This window comes from Electrophorus electricus, chromosome 12, assembly GCF_041902795.1.
Source record: "Electrophorus electricus isolate QZ-2024a chromosome 12, ASM4190279v1, whole genome shotgun sequence".
Lineage (NCBI taxonomy): Eukaryota > Metazoa > Chordata > Actinopteri > Gymnotiformes > Gymnotidae > Electrophorus > Electrophorus electricus.
Window position 1 is genome coordinate 23570001 of NC_137508.1, and position 24839 is coordinate 23594839.

The following is a 24839-nucleotide window of genomic DNA, read 5'->3' on the forward strand; positions in this document are numbered from 1 at the left end:
TCATGTGCGCATCTACCCCACTCTCCCCAAAAGGAGGTGATTTTACTTCTTTTATCCAAGATGATCTCGGTACGACAGTAATTCCCACTCTATACATGCAGTCTGAAATGTCATCCCTGCGTTATTAGGCTGACCTTCTCTTTGAGTGCAGAGTTAGCGGGAGCCTGTTTCCCAGTGGCAGGCTATGCTAATGCCAGAGGACTCAACCCCACCCAGCGCCATTAACATAATCAGCTCGTGAGCAGCGAAAAACGATTTTAGCTCCGCAAGTCGTGAATTCTCAGCAAAACCAAATTTCGGGAGCCTGTCTAAGCCCAGTGTGCGAATAAAGGATGTCTGGACGCACTCAAAATAACTCTAACACAGACAGATCTACAGGATGGGTGAAAAGCCACGTCCACTGCCTGAAGGTTGTAGTAATGGGTTTAAAGGTGAAGCGTTACGCTGCACCTGAGCTTACCACGGGTTTGGGGAACCCACCCGATCCAGGTAGCTGACGGGAGAGCTCCAACTGCTCGGCACTGTGTGCATCCGTCAGCCTCCCTCCTGGTGCTGCTAAGCACTTCCCCGTCCGCAGCTAGACATTCGCTAATGGAGAGAGAGCGAGCACGGATCCACCATTAGAGAAGCTAGCCTCACCACCACTACCAGCTGGACGAAGGCGGACAACACCACGACGGTCTACAGCTCATGCCCCACGTCAGAGGACAGCCAGGGGAACAGTGTCGTAGCAAGAACCTCCCCAACTCCCCCCGGAGGTTTCAGAGGTGTCAGGAGAAACACTTCCAGCCCTGAGAGAGGAGGCTCCACTCTCACCCGCTTTGAGTTTTCAAAGCTAGGAAGCCACTCGCTCCAGGTGGCAAAGAGCGGAGGTGAGAGAACAATTCCTCCCCTTCCTCCTCACAGGTAGCTGCGCAGAGGGTTTGCGCCCGGCCTGCCGTAAGCTCACACGTGGCTGAGAATGTTCCGGTGGCAACAGCCTGAGGATTTTGCCTGGTTACGGGATCCTGGGTCTGCAGGGAAGCGCTCTACCCTGCATCTGGAATTTCAGAAAGAGTCTTGAGATTTGATTCTTTTGTTTATAATCTGATTATCCATGCATAGTCTATTTTTTTATATAATCCATTTATGTATAATCTGACTATTTATAAATAATCTAACACTTTGTTCCCACTGTGATCTGTAAGTAATCGCTAAAGATATTTGGCGAGGAATTGCTTGTGTGACATGAACGCCATTAAAAAGAGTCAGTGATGACCGCTGAACGAATCAAGCACAGAAATGACCCAAGGAAGGTACAGCAGCAGACAAAACTGCACCAGGCCACAGAGCACCTTGTGTGGAGTCTGTGTTAGAGTGCATGCGGCAGCCATGTTGGACCTACTAAGTGTACATTTCCCCCGATTCACAGCATATGTGCTACATTACAGTAAAGTAAGTGTGTGTGTGTGTGTGTGTGTGTGAGTGAGAGAGAGAGAGAGAAAGACTGAGTGAGTGAGTGCGCGCGTGTGTGTGTGTGTGTGTGTGTGTGTGTGTGTGTGTGAGAGAGAGAGTGAGAGAGAGAGAGAAAGACTGAGTGAGTGAGTGAGTGAGTGAGTGCGCGCGTGCGTGTGTGTGTGTGTGTGGGCCATTAGTGGGAAAATCTGTTATAAACATCTGTGAAAAACAGTTCTTCTCAAATCTATTTACAAAAGTGTGGAAAGGTAACAGCTTTTTCTCAGACGGAGAGCGCCGTTAGAGTCACCAAGCGCTATGGGCATGTTCCTCGTCTCAGCACAACAGGAAACATGGCAGAAAAATACATCGCCACTGCAAATCAAAGATGAAGGGGAAAAAAAAACAAAAAAAAAACAACAACAGCCAACGTAAACGAGTAAACACAGATTACCCGACCCAAATAAACAGTTCCACCAGTTGCTCCGTACCTCGAATGACAGCAGGTGCCGCCGCAAAGCCAGATGCGCTGTGGTAAGCAGGTTCTCCAGGACCAACGCCACTCCGTTATCATGCTGATCTATCATTCTCATGTGTGCGCTTACATAGGCAAGCGCCTGATAGCGTTAACCATTGCTTCCTCTCCGAGGGGGGGAAACAAACTCAAAACAGTAAGCAATCTTCTGCCACAACCCCTTCGTCCACCCTCGCGGTGGATAAGGAGACGGTTTATAATCATTTCAAAAGACTCTGGTTACAGATAACATTTGTAACCTGTTGCATCTCATTTAAGGGGAAGCACACGTTGAAAGCACTTCTTTACTCTTTCAGGATTCAAACCACGAACGGAAAAAAAACAAAAACTTCTATTGTTCAAGGCAGAGAGGCTCACATACCCTAAAGGCTCGCATACCCTAAAGGTTGTGAGGATAGCATGAGTGGGCTAATTACAGATTTCAGAATGAAACAGTAAACCAATTACAGGGTGGAGACTGAGATGCTCCAGCAAGCTCCAGATGAGTGCATCAGCCAGACTGGGAAGCCATTGTGTATACTGGTGGCATTTCTCTCTTTTTTTTTTATCTTTGCCCTCTCAGCGCTGATAAGTCTAAAGTTCGGGTGGGGGTGGGGGCTCTAATCTGATTAGAATGCATTGTCTCAGAGCTCATTAAGCTACAGGAGGTCCAGAGGTCTTCTCGCAGTTGACAAGTCACCTCCTACCTTTCCCCTTTAACCCTGCTAAAGACGAGGGAAGATTTAGGAAAACAATCGGCGGAGACAAAAACAATAAGGGGAAAACAGCCGAGCAGGCCGTTTGGGAGGATTTGCCCGTCCTGCTCAGAACCCCGACTGGGAGCAATGGCTGGGGTTTAGGGCCAAACAGCAGGAAGTCACTTTCTTTTAAGCTGTCGTAGCTGTTGGGGGGCGGGGGGCGATCTTTCCCTCTCTGCTCTGGTCTCCTGGGAGAAAGAGAGAGTTAGGACTCAATATATGGGATCGGCATTTGAACAAGAAAAAGATGAAGATGAAGATGATGATGATGATGATGAAGAAAGAGGGGACGCTCTGCTGACCATCTCTGGGACATCCTGGGAGATAGAGGGAGGTCCCGTTTTTAATGCGGCTGGAGACAATGGAGCTGATCAGCTGTGATGCGCGTCGTGCTGACAGCAACACGCTCAACACTTGCAGAGTCACAACACCTTCGGTGCTAAGCGCTGACACGAATCCAGCTTCGCTCTCACCTGCGTAGCTGAAATAAGCATGCATGCTGACACGTTTTCACATGTGCACCCACACAAGCACACACATGAAGATATGTGCACTTGGGAGGGGGTATGCATTTGTGTCCCACACACACACACACGAGCACATGTGCGCTTGCACACACACATGCATACCAACACTCCCACAACCACACACACCCACACACACCCATGACCCAACTTCTGATCCCATCTGCTTATAATCAGGTATATGGGCTCAGGACAGAGAGATCCTTTCAATAATCTCAAGAAAAACAATTCTTCTAATCATTCCAGGCCTAGCAGCCAATGCCAAGAACTCGCTTGCTCTTTGCAGGTTTGGCTGCAGACATGAAATGGACGCAGGGTAACTAGCGGCAGCTGTTTAAGAAGACCGCAGAACATCAGCTTAACGGTTCCTTGGTCCCCGTAACAACTCTCTCCCAATCTCCATAAACGACTGCTGATTGGATTTGAATGCAGTTTTGATTTAGCCGCAGTGACTCAGCGTAATGAGATTCTGCAAAATGTGATCCAGTGACGTCTTTAATCAAACATTCAGTGGGTACCCGGAACGCTGAGAGAACACCTTTAACCTTCTTGTGAGAAGAAAAAGATAAAATGTGTTTAAAAAAAAAAACCAAAAAAAAAAACCCTGATAATTTAAAAGTAGTACTTCTCCAATTAATATTTCAGTGTGATGCTGGGCAATGAAGGCACGCATATGTGCCCAGAATGCAGAAGAGATCTCCAGTACTGGCCGAACACCAATTCCACTGACGTATCCAACTTTTGGGATTATTAGCTTGTGTCGGACCATGTAGCCGACACACATGCGCTCAATGTCCAGCTGAAGCTTTTTCTGATATTGTTGAAAAGCGCCATAAATGTTTCTCTGTATTTGTTTGGAGAGATGCTCTCCTGGTGTGGCTCCGACACACTCCCTACCGTGACGCCCTACCTGCCAGTGCGGCAGCTGTGCACACAAATATGAGCAGAGGAGGAATGTGTGGCGACAGCGTTGTTAGTCATGCGGCTTTCCGATCGCACTTCCATACTCTGTTTTTTCTTGACAGCTCTTTTGTGGTGCGACATCTGTAAAGGTTTTCCACCAAATTCTAACAAAGGGACACAACATGACAGGAGATGGCCCAGTGTAATGTCGGCCCTAATCACTGGCCGGATGGAGAACGCGGTGTGTATTCCCCCCCCCCGGGCCCCATCACTTGGCCCCCTCAGAGACCAATCCTAAAGCCCTCGTGCACTTAACCGAATCAAGTGCCTTAATGAATTTAGTTCTGCTCTCTTCCACGTCTGCCAGACAGGACAGAAAGAGGAAGAGGAAGATTCCAGCTCCATCAAAGCCACGTTTGTTGTCAAAACACATTCAGATGGGCCAGATAAGGGAAACTGCATCCTTGAGAAAGACGAGAATGAGCAACAACACATGATCAGGGCAGACCTTCAAACTACCACCAACCCCACAACCCCCGCCCGACTGCCCCTACTCCCCCCTCACCTCTGAGCCCCCGGTAACCAGAGCATGTTCAGCTTCTCCTCTGGGGCCCTTTGTAAGACTGAGAGTCAATCAGAGACTGATGACAGACAGAGTCAGGTTAGATTTAGGAAAGAAAGCCACATAAGCGTTTGAGCATGAGGGCTAGAGCTGTTGTGCAGCCTAAGGGATGGGACTTACCCCCAGCCTCCAGCACTGACCCCTCTCCACCCTTCAACATTCCATCTTTCTGCCCCTCTGACCCCGAGTTTATATTCCTAGAGTTGATGCTTAACATCCGCAAAAAAAAAAAACAACAACAAAAAAACCCCACAACACTTCACTTCCTGATTTCTCATCGAGAAAGGATGTTTTTAGTTTAATACGTTTTTCCCTGGTATTGATTCTGAATTTCTACAAGTGACTAAGCTCCTACTGACTACATTTTTTTTACTTAAGCCACATAATGTGCTGTTTGACTCTGTATTTAAGGGCAAAGACACTTCAGGGCAAGCACGAAACCTCAAACAGAAGTGGGCCGTTTTGTCCCAAGAGTGTTTCCGGCAGATGTTCGGAGATTAAGTCGCCAGCCACAGTAGTAAACAAACCCTCTCAAGGACAGGACAAGCAGGACGAAAACAAAACATCTCCAGACGCCCTGCGCAGAGGCGCGTATTCAGCCTGCCCAAAGTTAAGCGTATTCCCATTCATATGATTCGGCCCAGTTCACTGACATGCACAGGATTCGCGATGAAGCCCAAAGCTCTGAACAAGCATGGCCCGAGAGTAAGTCCGCACCGGTTCCTCCGAGTCGCAGCTCTTCCCCAGGATGCATGGTCCTACTGATACGTCTTCGACTGTTGTCATGGCTGCGGGAGGCAACTGTGCGTGAAAAGGCCAGTGGTGCTCTGTTTGGGCCTCCACGCAACATGAACATATAGAATATCAAAAGAAAACAAAAGAAAATAATCATTATGTGATTGTGCACAGGCGTCTGCTTTCCATCATGAACGGGCTGAGACACTACAGCTGGGAAGCTCCTGCTGCCACTGCGCTGTAACCTGCATTAACATGGTGCATGGTGGCATATCCTTCATCCCGGGGCATTGTTTGTCCAGGTCAGGTCAGGCGAGAGCCGTCAAGAGCATGGGCCTCCACAGGGGAAGATGCACTCATTGTGTGAATAGCGAAGACCTTGCATCTGGATTCAATTTAATACTTCATGGGCACCACAAAGCTGACTAGAATGCCTGCCTTCTGAAAAGTAAGATTGGCAGCATACTCTGAAACTAAGGGATAAATCTATAGTGACTCTCTTTCTCTGTCTCACACACACAGAGACACACAATAAAATAACAACTCCCTCTCTCGTATACTTCACACACACTCATTAACCGCATGCAATGATCTCCCTCCTTTCCTCCATCGCTCTCTCTCTCTCTCTCTCTCTCTCTCTGAGTGTCTCCATTTCACAACACACACATGGCCATAATCTGGACGATGGCTCCTGGTGGCCCTTACTGCACTGGCGCAAGACGTGTCCACTCTAGAATCATCTCTTTAGGGCGCCTGCCCCTCTCTCTCTCTCTCTCTCTCTCATCATCTTCATTTCTCTTCCTCCCCCTAGTGGCTAGAAACCACACTGCGGGCTTGTTTCTGTGAATCTTAGATAAGCCCGGCGAGGGAGGGAGGGAGGGAGAGTGACAAAGGGGAGGAGACAAGTGAGGGCGTCAAGCCCCTCCCTCAGATGACATCAGCAGTGGGTTGAGGGAGAGCCGGAGGCAGATGTAACTTCACACTTATAGTGAGCTCCAGGCAGCCGACCAGAGCTGACGAGTCCCTTCAGCCTCTTTCTCCTTCTCTCGCTCTCTCTCTTTGCCAAGGAGTGCGTTTGTGTGGACGTGTGTGTGCACGCTTGTGTAAATACCACACACCGCAGCTCACACTGTTGTTGCTGCTGAGACTTCTGGGATTTTGGGGTTTTTTTTTTTTTGTTTTTTTTTGCTTTTTTGCGGATTTGGACACATTTCTAACGTTGGATATATACTCTGGACTGGCTGTTTTGTTTTATTTTTTGAGGATATCTCTGAGTTTCCTTTATTTTTAAAATTAATGATTTCCAGGTAAGTGTTTTTTTCTTTATGGATTTCCCCTCATTCTTGAACTATTGCAATCCCTTCCCCTCACATATTCTCGCTAGAATTATGATGATGAAATGCCATCGGATCATAAAGGTCTTTTTTTTATGGCCAGGCTCCCAGCGGAGGGGGAAGACATTTGCAGTCCCCCCCAGTCTGTCGGAGCGACCCGAGAGCACTTTTTTGCTCCGTTGCGGCGCGCAGGTTGCGGAGCATCGCCACAGTGAACATCTCCGATCCATCGCAGTTATACCGGAGAGCGCATTTTGCGCCGTTCGTTCTGCCTCGCAGCGCCGGCGTTTGGGTGCACCCCAACACGGGGCTTTATACCCTAAACGAGGGCAAGCGATAACGCAAACAGAATATCCCGATTCAGCGCGTTTGCCGTCTTAGAAAGATATCTGCGTACCGTCCACGGTAGGCGAGGATCCCCGTTTGTGCCTGCCTCTCCCTGTGCAACTTCCATTTTCCTCTCCTTCTCCAACTATACTCTCAACTAACACGATGCACAGTCCTCTAAAACATCCCGTATTAAGGGCTCACAGGACTACCGTTACGGGAATCCACCGTAACGCTCTCTTAGTTAAATTGTTCACGCTTTAATCTGAAAACGTTTTTATTCACAATTAGCATATCGCGGCTGTAAGAGCGTTAAAACGACAAACGCCGTGTTTGCAGCCGCGGATGCGGGAAAGCCTGCGAGTGCACGGAATTACGAACCGCTACCGGGGAGCCGACGCTCCACACGGGGCTCTTTTTGAACCGGGGAACACGCATCAGACCGGGGGAAACCGGGGAAGTCCACCAAACGCTCCCTGCGCTCGGTGCTCATTCGTGCGCTTTCCAGTTTCGGAAAAGACGCAGCGGTCCAGAGCCACTTCTTTTTGTCAAAACTCTCTCGCTTCTGGTTTTGCACGATTCGTTGCGTGATGTGCAATGCATGGACCAAATGTCCATTCGTGATCCAAACGTCCGTTCGTGGCGCGGCTCCTTTCGTCCCGCGTCTTATTTGAGGCTGACGGCTGCGACGGCCTCCAAGCGTCTCCTGCGCTTTCAGTAGGAGTTCGTACAGGTGATGTGAAAGACAGTGTGAATGACAGCCACGATTATGTCTGCTTACAGGACAAGCTCCATAATACGGATTCACACCGTAAACCTCTGTGACACACTGCACACAAACTGGCTCCTAATGATTGCATTCTCTTCCCCTCGCACCCCTTTCGATCTGAACCCGTTCGTAATTTAAAAATGAATAAACGGTGATAATAAAAACGACATTGTATTCACTAAATATAAGCATATTTGCAGAAGAGCAAAATCTGTAATTATAAAACCGGACAGACACATCTGACTTAACCTATAATAGATATTAACTGACGGATGCAAGAAGCCGTATTGGAGAACTCAAACAATTTCTAGTGGGTCCCAGTAAACACCAGCTTCTGCGTAAACAGAGCCTGTGCTACAAAAGTCAGCCGAATTAAGTTAAATCAGAACAAAGTCAGTCAAGAAACACATTTTCACATTCTAACAGCATAAACCCTTACCTCAACTCACAGAGTGAAACCTAATGTAGGACACACTTTAATAGAAAGCACACAGTCGGTTTTGCCGTTTTGTGGTCCATTGGCTGGGGGCTAAGCACACTGGCTCACAGCAGGTCAATACGAAATGGTCACGTTTTCTAGGCCTCCAGCAAAGTCCGTCACCCTTTTGTGACGCAAACAAACAAAAAAAAAATCCTCTAACAGAATTCACCACTTGTGTTAGCAGCTCAACTTTGACCCACGCAAGGGAGAGTCTTTTAAAATGTGCCATGTGTGTACACACTTAAAACGGCTTTGTTTTATTCCTTGCGCACTCTGTGTTCGGGCGTTTTAACAATCAAGTTGTAAAGCAGTCCTTCAAACGTACACCATTTAAAAAGACAAAAAGTTGAAGCACTTCATGTAAATACACGACAGCTCAACCCCGTCAGAGCTGAAACGGGAAGCAGTAAATCAGACAAGTCCTGCTATCCTACGTCTGGCCGACAGCACCTTCATAGCCTGCCGGGGGGGGGGTGCACGTGGTAATTAAAGCACCAGCTAGTGTGTGTGTGTGTGTGTGGGTGGGAGGGGGTCCGTGTGTGTTTGATGCGCACTTGCCTGATCCGGGAGCACCTACCACCCCCAAGTGGGGAAAAGCAGTGTAGCTGCTGCCCACCATTTCTTTCCTCTTGCTGGTTACAAAAAGAGGCAGACGGAGCCGCCTCATCTCACGCAGAGCCCCCTTCTTCTCACGCAGCCGCTTCCCCACACCCCCCAGTCTCACGCAGAACACCCCCCAGTCTCACGCAGAGCCCAGTCAAGCCGGCCAAGGCCCCAGGACGAGCCTGCGGCTTTCCGATCCCCGTTCAGCTCTTAAATTAGCATTGGAGCCACGTTCCAACCCTCCTCCAATTTCTAACTATAACTGATAAAAACACACACGCATTTCCCACAGAAGGGCTTTGGCTTTGCCCTTAGTCTTACACGTGGGATGCAGCACTGCATAGAGAGAAGAGCTTGGTGTAGCGCTGGCCTGGAGTCCACAATCTATTATTTACTGAACAGGAGCTGTATTTCCTTAATCGCAGGCTGGGATGAGTAAATGAAGACTCAAGGACAAGGATGATAAACATGTAGGCTGTGTTATCTGAAGAGTTATTTTTTAACTATAAGGGTGTTAAGTAAATGTGTGAAATATGATATCGGGGCCCCAAATTGGCTGTTGTGAAATTTGAAATTCATAGTAAACATACGAAACCATATATCCGATTCGCAAAACACTGAATAGACGATGCAGATGATTTTAGTGCGGCGCGCACGCTGAGTGCTGAAGGACTGCCACACTGGCTGGGCCTGATAGAATTTACGATTGAAGTTATTAGACGAGAGAACGAAGCCCCGCTCGGCCCCTCCCACACTGCAGCTGAGGAGGTTAGCGGCAGCAATGCTGTCTTTTCCTTTAACCAAGACGCTCAATTTAACTTCGACTCGCGCAGGGGGCACTGGAGCAGAATCAGGCCTGCACTGAAGACCTGACTCCTTCCAGCAGAGGAGCCCATTAGTACGATGGGGAGAGGTGTCCATCACTCAGGCATGCAGCACACGCGTCCGTCTATCTGGAGGAGGAGTCAGGGGATCGGGTGAGCTGAGGAGTTTACCACACGAAGGCCTCCTAATACACCGCAAGAACAGATCAGTAGGGGGGAGGGCGTTTGGTTCCCCTTTTCGAAACAGATTTCCGAGCCCCGGTGATCGTGTTGGGAAAGGCCTGCTTTGGTGAAATCCCTCAATTAATGGAAGGGGCACATAATGTAGTTTCGTATGGTTGTGTGTAGGTGTGTATCCAGCACTGGAAAAGCACATCCATCTAAGCCTCCATGTGCTAGCCAGTTAAACGAGCACTGTGCAGTCCTGTTTTGTCCACTTTTCCTTCTCTTTTAACTCTGTGTAAGCGACCCATGTGATCCCAGGGCTTCGTAACACACTGCTCATAAAATACATCACAGTGAGAATAACCGTAGGTCGTATGTGCAGGCCCTGATCTCACTGAGGAGACCAGAGAGACAGAGCACAAGCCCCACTTGCTTGGTGGCTGCTCTGCAGGTTTGTGGGTGAATAGAACACGAGGCCCATCGACTCACTTTTCACTCTCAAAATCACTGATGTTCGTCCAAATAGTACCACAAGAAGCAACAGGCTGACTGAAAAATCGCAATTCAAACATCTACTCAGAAAGATTCTTCCCGTGTTTGAAGAACTTGCATAGTTAATACGCTTGTTGGTTTTTGTTTTTTCTTTTTTGTCTTTACGTTTGGTCGAATTGTTAAAATAGTTTTCAGCTGCCTATGTGTCAGCTCCAGAACTTCATGGAGCTGTGCTTCTCCATGAGCGTTGGACACTGCTGTTTCCAGGACTGCTCTCTTCTTCAAAATGAAGCTGGTGGCAAGGCTCAGGCACATCAGAAGGACGCCGTGTTATTAGACCGCATCGCCCAGGCCTGGAAATCGAGTTACAAGGCTCTCAATTCCCTAATCTTCTCCATGTCATTGGTTACAACAGTTAAGTGCCCGAGATGCCTGTAGCTTTGATCTCTGGTGTTTTACAGAACACAGGTTGCCATGAGGAGACCAGTGGGGAGAGTTTCCGGGCGAGGGCAAAAGCCATTGTGTTCCGAGATGGAGCGTGTCTTTGGGCTTGGCAGGGGAGCGGTCTATTTTTACCCCCGGTGCATGTGGAAGTGCTGAGCAGGGAAGCAGGCCAGGAGAAGGTGCGGATCAAGGGGGAGGGGCTATGGACTTGTAGAGGAGGGGCACCAGAGGTGACACAGGGTCAGAATCTTTCTTGAATATTCATGAGCACTCCAAGTTGAGCCCTGGCTCGCTTGCCGTATACATTTTTGAACAGTGCGACGGGGCTTTTCACTGAGTAGCTGTGGGGCCAGCCTAAAGGAGTCTGGAGTGGTTTTAGAATCTCAGAAGGGCTCACACAACGGTCCTCTGGGCCACTATCCACCCCCCCACACTCGGAACTCTTCTGATCGTCGTCTTGTTTTCGTTTTAACCCTACACCAGCCTCTTTGAAAGCTGAAAGCGCAGCACCGCGAAGAAATGTGCAAAGCAGGAGAAAGAGGCTGCCGCCGCCCCCCAAATAACACAACAGGGCCTCGGCCAGTGCAGCTTTTATAATGCAAAAGCATTCTTTTCTCTCGTCTCCGTGGAGAAGTGTAAGGGGCGGGGCTACCCGGGTCACAGGCTTGACAGGTCAGCCAACAACCACGGTGACACATGGGTGCATGACTGTGGGGATTTTATTTATTTATTTATTTTTAAAAAATTTTTTTTAACATCCCGTCCAGGTTACACAAACACCATCCTCAAAGGGGCAAAAAAAAGTCTAAAATTACAGGAGAATGGTCTTAAACTCTGTAATAAAAATGCCTTTTTTTGTGTCATGTTTGGTGCAAACATATTGTTTTTCAAAAACATCTTTCAAAGATAAAATTATGTAATGGTAATATAAAACTGTTTGTACCGTTTTTTTTAAAGGATTTGCGTCTCAGCAATTCATTTAAGGCAAAAGAAAACCATGTACAAGGCTGGAAAACTGTGTTCGAAGGACGGTGGCTAATTACTGCTTGACTTGGATGCTGTCCGAGTCAGTCACAGCCCTGGCTCTGTGCATATCCAGCAAGCACGGCACGAGGTCACACTCAGCCTACCCTGCGCCAACGACCGATTCTGACTTCATACAATTTTGGCGATAAAGATTGTTTTTCCTGTGTGCACTCACAGACACGACTAAAGATCTCTCCCTCCCCCCCCCCTCCCCTCTGACTTACAGCCGGTGATTACTGGAGAAGGACAGCATGAAAAGGGGCAATTATCTGACAGCGTGAGGTCACGTTCCCAAGAAGAGTGTGCGGAGCGAGGTGCAAACTCGGGGGCACGTGGTGGCCTTCCCTCAACTGGAGCCACCGGGCTGGATATATAATTCATGCCCCTGCCAGGAGCGGACGGAGCCGCCCCGGATCTGAGCCCGCCTCACTCGCGGAACGAGCGGGACATGTCCGGCCTGCCACAGGACGGACAAGAGCCGCTTTCATCTCAGCACGGAGCGCATCACTCTCACGCGAGGGTCTAATCGGGGGACACAGAGGTCACCGCGCCGGGGACGAGAACGATTCCCCGCACAAACAGACCAGACCAGGTTCTGGACTCCCTGTTGTGGCGGTTTTTCCCCCCTCTGTTTTTTCCCCCTTCTTGAAGACAGGCTTGCGTCAGGCTGCTACGACGGGGGCTCACTCGGCAAAGAGGAGCCTCGTTCATAGCTTCCTCCTCCATACGAGCCTCCTCTGGCATGGACTGTGGACGCCGTGGTTACAAGGCACAGGGTCAGCAGTACAAACGACCGACCGGGTCAGGATATAACCAAAGAGACCGCTCCAGCAGTACGGACCGTTTCCAAGCGTTTCCTCCGTGGGGGACGAGAACAGGGAGCTTAAATCGTGGTTGGATTCCTTCTGGGAAACAGAGGATTTACTGGCTCTTCTAAATCAGGTAAGATGGTTTTGCTTTTCTCCCTCTGTGTCACCACTCCAACACAGATATACACAAGAAATTGAATTATAGAATTAAAATATAAATATATATTTAGCACTTTGCTCGCACAGCTGATGAAGGACCTCTGTCCGAAATGTTCTGTTTCTCTGGAAACTCTGTGTGCCTTACTACAATTTTGAATCTCTCTCACACACACACACACACACACACACACACACACACTTCGTGTAGATTTTATTATTACTATTTGCCCTTGCAGTTGAGGTTATGCTGGTCAACACACACTGCATATAATTAAGATGACAACTGACAATTGACCAAAAAAAAAGAGAACTTTTTAAACCAAGTCCTCCGAGATTAAAACATGCATATAAGATCCTAAAGTGACTCCGAGCTGCTTATTAGCAGATTTAGTTTTAGACGACTGATCCACTGGAAAGAATTCTGAATTATTTCCCTAATCTATTAAAAAAAGAGAGGCCCCATCATGTTTCTTGACTGTCAAAATACTTTTTTTTGACTCTTTGTTGCATACACATGTGTTGCCTAATCCCCCAAACAGCTGGGTAAAATATATTTTTAAAAGGTCTGCACTGCAGTCTGTGCCCCATAAAAAATAATCACGGGAGATGTCGTCTAGGCCCGACATGAAAGCAGTTGAAATTCCCAAACCCACTCCATCGCAAATGATGAGGAGAGCTCATAAAGCATAAAATAATGTTATTTTTAGCCAAACCACTGCCCAGAGGAGAGTAAAAAAAAAAACAAAACAAAAAAAACAACAAACGTTCCAAATTATGCTCTCTGCATATAAAATGCTATGAATTGAATGCTGTGGGATTTTTTTTTTTTTTGGTAGTTTATCTACTTTTGCTTAGTGACCTATTTATTTTGGTTAATTTTAATATCTAAAAGCTAACAGAGTGAAGATGATTCCTTTGCAGATTGAGCAGGTTTTTTTTTTTTTGGGTTTGTTGTTTTTTTAAAAAAAACAAACAAAAAAAACAAGGTGTTGCTTATTACACAAAGGAAGAAGACCAGGTAGCAAGGCGGCCAATCAAAAATCCCGTTCGTACGGCCCTGTCTTCTACTATGAAAGGCATATTTGAAATACACTGGCTCACTGCAGATATTTGTACAACAGCTCGGACCCTCTATTGCATTACACATAGCTAAAGATAAAAGGAGCTCCACAGGCCTTTCATTCAGAGAATCCCGAGCCTTTGAGTATTTCTTATCTACGTCCAAATCCGATAAGAGAATATCCTTTCACTTTAATTTGAGCTGTTCTGAAACTCGGACGGAGTTCTCCTTTATTCCTTCTTTTTTCCCCTCCCTCCCTCCCTCCCTCCCTCTTTTTTTTTTGCATACCTAATTTCTGATGAACGTTTAAGGCATGCTTGGCTTGTGCCTCTTTTCCATTGTCAGTGAAACTCTAATAGTCGTTTTTTCAGTAATTCACCAGCAGTAACAGTAATGGTGTATTTGTTTTAAATTGTACCATTTAGTGCAAGAAACATGCTCGTGGCAGCAAACACATAAACTGCAATTATTTACAGCAGGGCTTTCCTTCACAGAATGCCTTTTGATTTTTTTCCCCTCTCCTTTTTCCTCCAGAGAGGAGAAACAGCAAGAGGATATTAACAATGGCATGCCACTACAAGTCCTTCTTCATCTTCTTCTTCAGAGCCGGGCTTCTCTTGGGCCTGGTCAACCCACTGGTCACCTCTGCTTCCTGTCCCTCACAGTGTCGCTGTGACGGCACATTTATCTATTGCAATGACCGGGAGCTGACGTCCATCCCTTCCGGGATACCAGAGGATGCCACGGTCCTCTTCTTGCAGAACAACCGGATTAAGAGCGCAGGGATCCCTGCTGATCTCCGGAGGCTCAACAATGTTGAAAAGATCTACTTGTACTGCAACAACCTGGATGAGTTTCCCACCAACCTGCCTATAAACGTCAAGGAGCTCCACCTGCAGGAGAATAACATCCGGACAATCACCCACGCGTCCTTGGCACAGATACCCTTCATCGAGGAATTACACTTGGACGACAACTCCGTGTCGGCTGTCAGTATAGAGGAGGGAGCATTCCGGGACAGCAACCACCTGAGGTTGCTCTTCCTCTCACGCAACCACCTGAGCACCATCCCTTCTGGCCTGCCCATGACTATCGAGGAGCTTCGCTTCGACGACAACCGCATCTCGTCCATTTCTGAGGCGTCCCTGCAGGACCTCATAAACCTGAAACGCCTGATCCTGGATGGGAACCTCCTCAACAACAGGGGCATTGGGGAAATGGCCTTCGTGAACCTGGTCAACCTGACCGAGCTGTCATTGGTTCGGAACTCCCTCGCGGCCCCGCCCGCCAACCTGCCGGGTAGCAGCCTGGAGAAGCTGCAGCTTCAGGACAACCACATCGACCGGGTGCCGGTGGGTGCCTTCGCCTTCTTGCGACAGCTGTACCGTCTGGACCTCTCGGGCAACAAGCTGAGCAGCCTTCCAATGGGTGTGTTCGATGACCTGGATAACCTCACGCAGCTGCTGCTGAGGAACAACCCGTGGTACTGCAACTGCAGGATGAAGTGGGTGCGGGACTGGCTGCGCTCTCTGCCCTCCAAGGTCAACGTGCGTGGCTTCATGTGCCAAGGTCCCGACAAGGTCAAAGGGATGGCCATCAAGGATCTGTCCACGGAGCTGTTTGACTGCTCGGAAACCGAGGTCTCCCCGACGTACGAGACCAGCACGGTGTCCAACACTCTGCCCCCTTCCCGGCCGCAGTGGCCCGTGTATGTGACCAAAAGGCCGGTGATTAAGGGGCCGGACTTCGGTAAGAACTACCGCAGCACCACGCCTCCGAGCCGCAAGATCATCACCATAAGTGTGAAATCGAGCAGCCCAGATGCGGTGCACATATCGTGGAGGGTGTCGCAGCCCATGACGGCTCTGCGGCTCAGCTGGCTGAAGCTGGGACATAGCCCTGCCTTCGGCTCCATCACCGAGACCATCGTGCAGGGGGACAGGACAGAGTACTTGCTCACAGCCCTGGAGCCCGAATCCTCCTATCGGATATGCATGGTTCCTATGGAGACCAGCAACATTTACCTGTCAGACGAGACGCCCGTTTGCATAGAGACGGAAACTGGCTCCTTAAAAGCGTACAACCCTACGACAACCTTGAACAGGGAGCAGGAGAAGGAGCCCTACAAAAATTCAAGCCTGCCTTTAGCTGCTATTATCGGAGGGGCTGTGGCACTTTTGGCTATCATAATACTGGCACTGGTGTGCTGGTATGTCCACAGGAATAGTTCCTTGTTTTCCAGGAACTGCACGTACAACAAGGGCCGCAGAAGGAAGGATGACTACGCCGAGGCTGGGACGAAGAAGGACAACTCCATCTTGGAGATTAGAGAAACCTCTTTTCAAATGATACCCATAAATCAGGTGCCAGTGTCCAAGGAGGAGTTTATGATACACACGATTTTCCCTCCTAATGGTTTAAACCTCTACAAAGGCCCACACAATGACAACAACATCAACAACAGAAGCTACAGAGACAGTGGAATACCAGATTTGGACCACTCGCATTCATGATGGTGTGTGCAGAATCAAAAGACATTTTATTACGAATGACTGACATCAGGACTGGCCGGTCTTTTGTAAAACACTGGATTGAAAAGACTGAGAAAGCAATGTTCTGTACATTTGCCATATAATTTATATTTAAGGACAATTTATTAAAAGAAAACAGGATAAAATTGCAGGACGTCACTGAGCCATCAGTGTATGCTCCCAACAACTGCAATTCTATATTTTAGAGGTTTGTAGTAATTTGTACTGTACATCCTTTGCTTAAGGTTTCAGAACAATTAAAAAAAATCTTTGTGCTCTACTGAGATATGACTTGTCAACTGTGAAAGTGGGTTTTCATTGCTGTGTTGAACAATCAGATGTTAGAGAATCTTGTAGAAGCACAGGTCATAAGTGTCACCATGTCGCTTTTAGTTAGAAAGGGGGATAAAAACAGCTAAAATGCGACCAATAGAGGGCACAGCTGAATAAATGGGTAGAGGAAAGCAACCTTATTTGTCTCATCTGAAACAGACAGGTATATACGCGTTACGGTATCGCAGGACCTCAAGAGTCGGTTAGGAACCTTAGTCGCCATTTCTACAGTGTTGCCTGGCTTTAAGTCTCAAACGCTTGGAGTGCAGAGACGTACTGCTTCAGTGTTGTGTCTTCGAGAGGTGCAGCACAGAGCCTGGCTTCCTGTCCCTCTCGTTGGGCAAGCTCACCTGGGGCAGGACCCACAAAGCACACAGATAGTGAGCAGAACGCTACTCAGTGACACTAGAAGAGGCAGGCCAACAACGTGGTCTCACTCAACAGGGAGAAACCACACAGGTGATATCTCTCCATGTAGTGTAAATGTAGCCCTTGAAAGACAACATAACATGGGCAGAAGAGGAAAAAAATCAATATGGTAAAATGAACACGTGGGTTTATTTTCTACTTGGAATACAAAAGTGTCAACTATTTTTGTTCATATTATGATTATTAACTGTATTTTTTTTCAAAGTGCAAGCCACTTTTTTTTTTGTTGCCACAACTGAAGAGTTATTTGTTCTTTACAACTGAAGACCAAAGTGCATATATGCCCTTTGGCTAGTCTTGTATGTGCCTTGATCCAATGCTTATTGTATTTAGCTTTTTGAAAGAATAAATCAGTGACTTAACTTTTTTCATACACACTTGAATATGATAAACTATTGGTCATATTGCAAAATAAAAAGGTGACAAAATGGACTGGGTAGACTCTACTTCCTTTTCATCCCGCATGCGTGGGAATGTGCAGGCCATACGGCGCAGACGTTTGTATGGATAATAGCAGTTGCGGTAATAATGGGTGGGTGAGGCTGGAGCTGTGCTCTGCTGTGTCTGCTGACCACAGGGGGGAGATGCGTCTAATAACTAAGTGGCATCCGGTAGCTGTCATGAACCCTACTGGGGTTGCCTGTCACCATCCCCAGCACAGCGCACAGGGACAGTGCCAGACACGCAGGGCCGTGCAGATGTGACTCCGCGCACACACACACACACACACACACACACACACACACACACACACACATATATACATATGCTTGTGCGTGCACACACACAAACGCGCGCACACATTTGCACCCGCACTGTCTGCAAGCGGCTGAACACGCAGGCATGCGCACACACACACACACACCTTAATTATAGTTCAGACAACCTTCCTAAGGCACCAAACTGGCCTGCAAACTTAAATATACATCCAGATTCTGCTTGAACACTAAACATAGCAGATCAACCTGAGGTTAGTAGTCTCTGTGAGGTGAAGCTGTGTTTATGGTTCACTGCTGGTTCAGCTCTGTCACACATCTGTGGGTGCTACTGACGTACAATTTAGAAACTTTTTTTTTTTTTTTAACTGATTGTTTTCCTTGCTTGAAAATTAAATTAGACAGGAGATTGAGCTATCTAGATCATTTACCAAAACAACACCAACTAAGAAAACACAAACGAGCCTTACATGAATTTTGCAGTGTGTTGGTCAGGAAGATGCTACACTTTTGCTATGAGAGAGGGTTCCACAGCTCAACATTAGGAACATCACAAATTTCAGAGATTACAAAAGATGACATTTTTAGTCCCAAACGTCCGTGCTTTACCTACCCTTTCAATTTATCTGATCTAAAATCAGCACAAAAGGTGGAAAACTGCAATAAAGTTAGTTTAAGGATCCTCATTTGACTACCACACAATTTCATTGGTATCAACATTCTAGCCCTTCAGTCTGTTTCTTTATGTCCTTTGATATCATGCATAACAGGAAATGTTTAAAATGCACAATATTTTTCAACTGTTTTCACACTTAATGTATGAAACAGATCACCACAAGTTAGGTTTTAAACAGTCCCTACCATTAAATAAGCATCTGCCAAAAGCACAAACTTGAAAACTTAAGACAGATCAGTATGTCAACAAAAGGCTGAGGCTGTGGCCATTTTGACCAGAGTTAATGAAAACTCTGATTATCACCCATTTATATTCATTTATATAATATAGGCACCAAAGGAAGCATCTTGGTTGATTTCATATAGTATTAATGCAAGTGTTTATGCAAGACATCCACAGTCTGTTAAATCTTCTTTCAAAGTCAAAGTTATGTGCTAATAAATCTATTGTCTGATTTATTTCCATCAGCTATCAGCCAAGATTCACAGGTATTTCACTTTATTTCAGGTTATTAGACTCAGGGACTGTATTTTTCACTGATTTGCACAAATGTTGTTTTGTTTTATCTTTTGTGGAAGTGGTCCTCTGATTTGACTTTTAAAGTTGCATGAACATTAAGATGTGCAATGACTTTAAAGCATTACCAAGTTAAAAAAAAAAAAAAAAAAGTATTTAAAAAGTTTAAAAGTATGAACAGCATTTTTTTTTTTAAGAATCATTCAACCTTTTGTACCTTGAAAAGGAAAAGATTGAAAACAACATGAAGCACTTACACTTCAAAATGTCATATACAGTTATGCTTTAACTCCTATTGGCTTACACTAAAGAGCTGAAACTTTTGATGTAGTGGCATTTTATCCAATCAGCTGTCAGTGTACTACGGAGCTTGGCCAATCAAAGTCATGAATGATCACATGATTTCCCATGACATTACTGGCCTTTGAGGCACTTTGACATGGATGAGATCATGGCAGTTTCTTTGGGCTCTCCATTTCATGACTCCAGTCTGCACAAAGGTGGATTGTGTGTGTCGTGTGTGTTGTGTGCGCGCGCACACATGCGTTATTAATGGAGTTCTGTACTTCAATAAATCAATCCCGAGTTTCCTAATGCCACAAGGATGTGGCGAGGTTATTATTCAATGAGACCTCAGTTGTAGCTCCTTGACTTCACCGGTGCAGTGCTTTACTGTTCAGACTTTCAGATGAAAAATGATGAAAGTATTGGGAAGGATTTTTTTTTTTCCACCACAAATCTGGCTGTGGCTCTAATGTCCTGTACGATCGTACCATTCCATACTGCCGGCGTTAGAGGCCTAGCTGAGGATTTGAGCTGCGGTTAGTTCTCCTAAGCCCCAGCCTTGGCTGCATGCTCTGTTCCCCTGCTGTAGTGTTTCATATGACTTCACTTAGCCTGGGAAAATCATGAAGGTAATGAGTTTAAAACCGCTGGACCTGCTTCTCACATCACTAATGCACCTCAGTGCCTGCAGGTTCACAAGGAGAGCTGGCAGGATGAGTCGTCCCCCCCCCCGGTAGGTGCAGGAAACGAAAACTAATCAACACTGCAATGAAACACTGTCCCATTTATAACATACAAAGTGTGACTATCAGAATTTTTTCTGTTTATATATATTTGTAAAACAAATGAAAATAAGACTTTTTGTAACAGGACGAAGTGAGATGCAGACCGTTTTAGTCGCACTTTCTCCGCCGGGACTACTCCCGACCCGAGACTGGATCCAGTCACTTCGTGCAAGCTGAGAGGAAAATCGGTTTTGGCTCTAAAGTAGTGACTTTTAGTGCTTGCTTTTGATGCAGGACCAAGCGGTGCAGAGGAAAACAGGGAGATAACATTAGAATTAACATTTTACTGCATCCCCAGCCACTATGTTTTCTGACCTTTATACGCACGAGGTGGCTGCGAAGAAGAGGGCTTGTGCAAAGCAGAACGAACGGCGAGAGAAGAAAACCTCTTTATGAGGTCACAGGGGTTTCTGCGCCCAGGACCATCCTGTCCAGAGGACTGGATTTCACAACATTTCTCATCCTCAGTCAAACCTGAGTATTATTAACTGCAACATGTTTTGGCAGCCACAGAATCACATTTCATTCATTAATTCATTCATTCATTCATTCATTGAGGAGTTACATGGCTTCTGAAATTCACTGTTGTGAACGCCACATTACGTAATGTACAGACTGAAGGCAAAGCTGAAAACGCTCTTTTACTCTGCAAGACATTGCTTTTATCCCGGTTATGTCTTCAAAACAATGATTACCCCTGATGACTATCCAGTCACAAATGAAGCAAAAATAAATAAATAAATAAATAAAATAGTGATGACTGTACTAAACGTTATCAAAAAAGTAATCAATCATATTGGCTGCATAAAACATTTTGTTTTATGCCACAGAGTTGGCTATTTAACATTCCAAGACTGGCTAATTAGCACACTAAGACTGGCTAATTAGCACACTAAGACTGGCTAATTAGCACACTAAGACTGGCTAATTAGCACACTAAGACTGGCTAATTAGCATACTAAGACTGGCTAATTAGCATACTAAGACTGGCTAATTAGCATACTAAGACTTCAGCAAGAACCACCCATGAATTCATACAAGCAGCAAAGGTTGAAATACATTGATGATGCTCTCTATAGAAATTGAAATCATTCCTGAAAATGCATAACATTTAACAATTGCCATTTCATTCTCAGCATGTACTAGACTTGTTATGCAGACTTCTCTATTATAACTGGACTGGACATGGCTGGCCTATTGATTGTGTCTGCCATGCAAATGAAAGCTCCATCTCCGTGAAGCTAAATTACCATATTCTGTCACGTCAAAAATAGGTCCCTCTTGGTCTAAGAATAGGCTATTACATTTACACTCCGTTCAAAGTGAAGAGCTCTAGCCTGGTTCACCTGTGTGTTCAAACTAAGGCGCTAACCCATGTTGTGTTGTGCTAGTGTGTTATTTAATTAGCATGATATTTAATTTGTGTCCCAGTAATTTTCCTATGTAAAAGCATTTTTTTATATACATAACAAGGCAATACACTCTGAAAAACCATTTTATGTTGCCATGATCACTAAAAATAGCAGACCATAAGGTACTAATTTCATTACTCACTTGTCTATCTCAATTTCATGGTTTAGCCTTCAAAGAACTAAATTATCTCAAAGTAGACATCCAACTTAAGTCAACTCAACACACATATAATTAGAAGTTACCAAACCACTTCTTTGACTAACCCTGACTTCTGAGAGACACCAAAATACTAAAAAACTAGTGTCATTGCGCAGTTGAGCAGTTTACAGTAAAGAAGTTTAAACCAACTTCTTTATTTATTAGCTATGTATTATTTATTATCTTTTATGTATTATTAGCAATTTAAAAACATTATTAATGTTCACATTGTAAATTGTGTTATTAAATAAAGTACATTTGAGCATAGACGGAGTAAAACTAACTTATCGTGCTTTATTTTGTTTTTGTTCAACAAGCATCAGGTAACTTGACAATCAGAAAGAAAAAACTGTCTAATCAAATCAACACATTAATATTTTTAACAATATAATATCCAATATAATCTACAATGTATATTGTTCTTACGGATTTAGCAAAAGGTCTTGTATGCTTTTCATTCATATGTTAAATATGTTTTTAATATTTGGGCAGGGCGGGGGGGGGTGATCTTGCTTGTGTGTGTGTGTGTGTGTGTGTGTGTGTGAGTGTGTGAGAGAGAGAGAGAGAGAGAGAGAGAGAGTGTGTGTGTGTGTGTGTGTGTGTGTGTGTGTGTGTGTGAGAGAGAGAGAGAGAGAGAGTGTGTGTGTGTGTGTGTGTGAGTGTGTGTGAGAGAGAGAGAGAGAGAGAGAGAGAGAGAGAGAGAGAGAGAGAGAGAGTGTGTGTGTGTGTGTGTGTGTGTGTGTGTGTGTGTGTGTGTGTGTGAGTGTGTGTGAGAGAGAGAGAGAGAGAGAGAGAGAGAGTGTGTGTGTGTGTGTGTGTGTGTGTGTGTGTGTGTGTGTGTGTGTGAGTGTGTGTGAGAGAGAGAGAGAGAGAGAGAGAGAGTGTGTGTGTGTGTGTGTGTGTGTGTGTGTGTGTGTGTGTCTGGCCCCCTGTTTGGAGCCCTTTCGTACAGCTCAGCTCATACTTTCCTAAATAAAATAACAAAACTCCTCGTAATGAGCCATTTGCCTTCCTTTCTCCTTCTGCATCTTGCACAGCAAAGCCAGACTCTCTCTTCACAGCCTTCTAGGAGCCAAGCCGTGTTTAAGGGCCAGAAAGGCAGGGTTAGGGCCCAATCACAGCCTCCCACCAAGCCTGAACCATGCCAAAACAATTGTGTGCGCACGAACATGTACATGTACACAGGCAGCATATCTGCACGCGTTACACAGTAATAAGAAGGGTAGATTTCAGATGCTTGTCTTAAGAGTGAGAGGGTGAAGGCTCTGTGTGTGTGTGTGTGTGTGTGTGTGTGTGTGTGTGTGTGTGTGTGTGTGTGTGTGTCCATGGATTAGTAGACTTGACATTAAAAAGGAGTGCCTTTGGAGAAGACATAACTTGTGCATCACCATCCGCATCAGTCGATTCACACATACTCTCTTGAGACAGATCCGATACAAGCCAGTCAGAATAAAGATCAGAGGAGGGCCAAGAAACAGTACAGTACATCTGCAATATGTCAGTACCACATCTCCAGTATTGCTGTGAAATGAATCTGATGCTAGCATATATTCTCTTCTTACCAAGGATCATTTCTCTCATAAACGCCTATTTTCTGATACATGTATCTAAATACAAAACTTCAGCTGTGTAGCGGTAAGAAAGAGCTTAGGTTACCAATACTGTAGTAGGTGTTGTTTCTGGTGGTTGTCTGTCTGGGCTTCAGATATGTAACTGAACACTGAAAAAGACTGAATATTTTAATTTTGAAGCAATGAAGGTGTTTGTCACAGGAGCGTTAAAAGCGCTAATGTTAGGCAAGACAGGCCGCATTTCACCATATCAACTGTTGCCTAACATTAGCGCTTTTAACGCTGGCAGGTTTTACTCAAGTGATAATTCATAGAGGTTGTACTTTAGCGAGATTTGAATTCGCCAGCACAAATATTGCATAGAAAGACACTTCTCCTTTCAGCCACATCACATAGCTTTAAACCAAAAGAAATCGATAAAGTTTACTCGTCATCTCTTCTTACGTCCTCAGTGGTGCATTATGGCTCATCTTTAGCAGATGATCTCTGCTGTAACCACGAACCCCCCCCCCCCCCAGGCAGGATGATTGTTCATTGAAATAAACAAGGAAACGATCAATGTTAAAAAAAAAAAAAAAAAAGACATTTTTTACTATCACATACATTAATATGATTTTTAAATGAAATATACTTTTTAAATAAATGCATACTTTCAAGATCACATAGACTGTAGACTGCATAAGATGAAGATGACTGCAGCGAAAAAGCATTTCTATTTCCCCCCACCCTTTCATTCCGAGAGCAGTGTGTCCCCGCAGATTTTCTCTCTGTTCCCCCAAAGCACAAAGCAAGCGAAGGTCATTTTTATTTAACTCTGGTCATTTTCCATGAAGCAGTCACAAAACCTTGCTTTTGCTGTTTATTCATAGCTTGTTTCTGATTGGCTGTTTGAGTCATATAAACCTGTCAGACACACTGTACAGCTCAGCAGGACCGACAGGGTCTAACGTTTAAACAGTTTAAATGTGAATTTAAACTCACATCCACACGGTAATGCTAGTTTAATTTTGGTGGTTTGCTACTTGATATTTCTTTCACATTTCTAACAAATTTATATTTTTTGCTGCTTACCTTTTAAACTTGTTTTGTTAGCCGCTAGCTAGTGGCAACCCAGAACCTCCTTGTCTATACTGCCCCGATACGTCCGTGGTTAGAGTGAAAATATTGATTAGACATCTTAAATCACACCCAAAGGGGACAGAACGGGAGACAGTAAATTTTACAGTGTGTGTGTGGTTGGGGTTTGTCCCCATGAACTGGGGGACTGGTATCTCCTCGCATATCACGCCTTGAATATAGTTCATGCCCACCGATTATGTTTTACTGTCCCCCGCTACAGCAGTCTAAACCGGGGCTGTGTTGCCCATCTCTAAGCCCATTTCTCTTCACCCCTCTCGATTCCT

The 24839-nt window shown here is 45.7% G+C and overlaps 2 protein-coding genes across 15 annotated transcripts in view; one reads left to right on the forward strand and one right to left on the reverse strand.

The window, feature by feature from the left end:
• The window catches only part of macrod2 (mono-ADP ribosylhydrolase 2), a 486124-nt gene that overhangs the window by 377139 nt on the left and 84146 nt on the right, over nt 1-24839 (reverse strand). The window lies entirely within an intron of this gene.
• Nucleotides 6492-17708, forward strand: flrt3 (fibronectin leucine rich transmembrane 3). Of its 3 annotated transcripts, none has more exons than XM_081725069.1 (4): nt 6492-6797; nt 9838-9981; nt 12182-12897; nt 14518-17708. In XM_081725069.1, exon 4 carries the CDS (start codon nt 14547-14549, stop codon nt 16494-16496), a length of 1950 nt encoding a protein of 649 aa, XP_081581195.1. In that variant the 5' UTR covers nt 6492-6797; nt 9838-9981; nt 12182-12897; nt 14518-14546; the 3' UTR covers nt 16497-17708. The 3 variants fall into 3 exon arrangements, with proteins under 3 accessions (XP_081581195.1, XP_026881410.1, XP_026881409.1); XM_027025609.3 differs by lacking the exon at nt 9838-9981 and adding an exon at nt 11887-12043; XM_027025608.3 differs by lacking the exon at nt 9838-9981.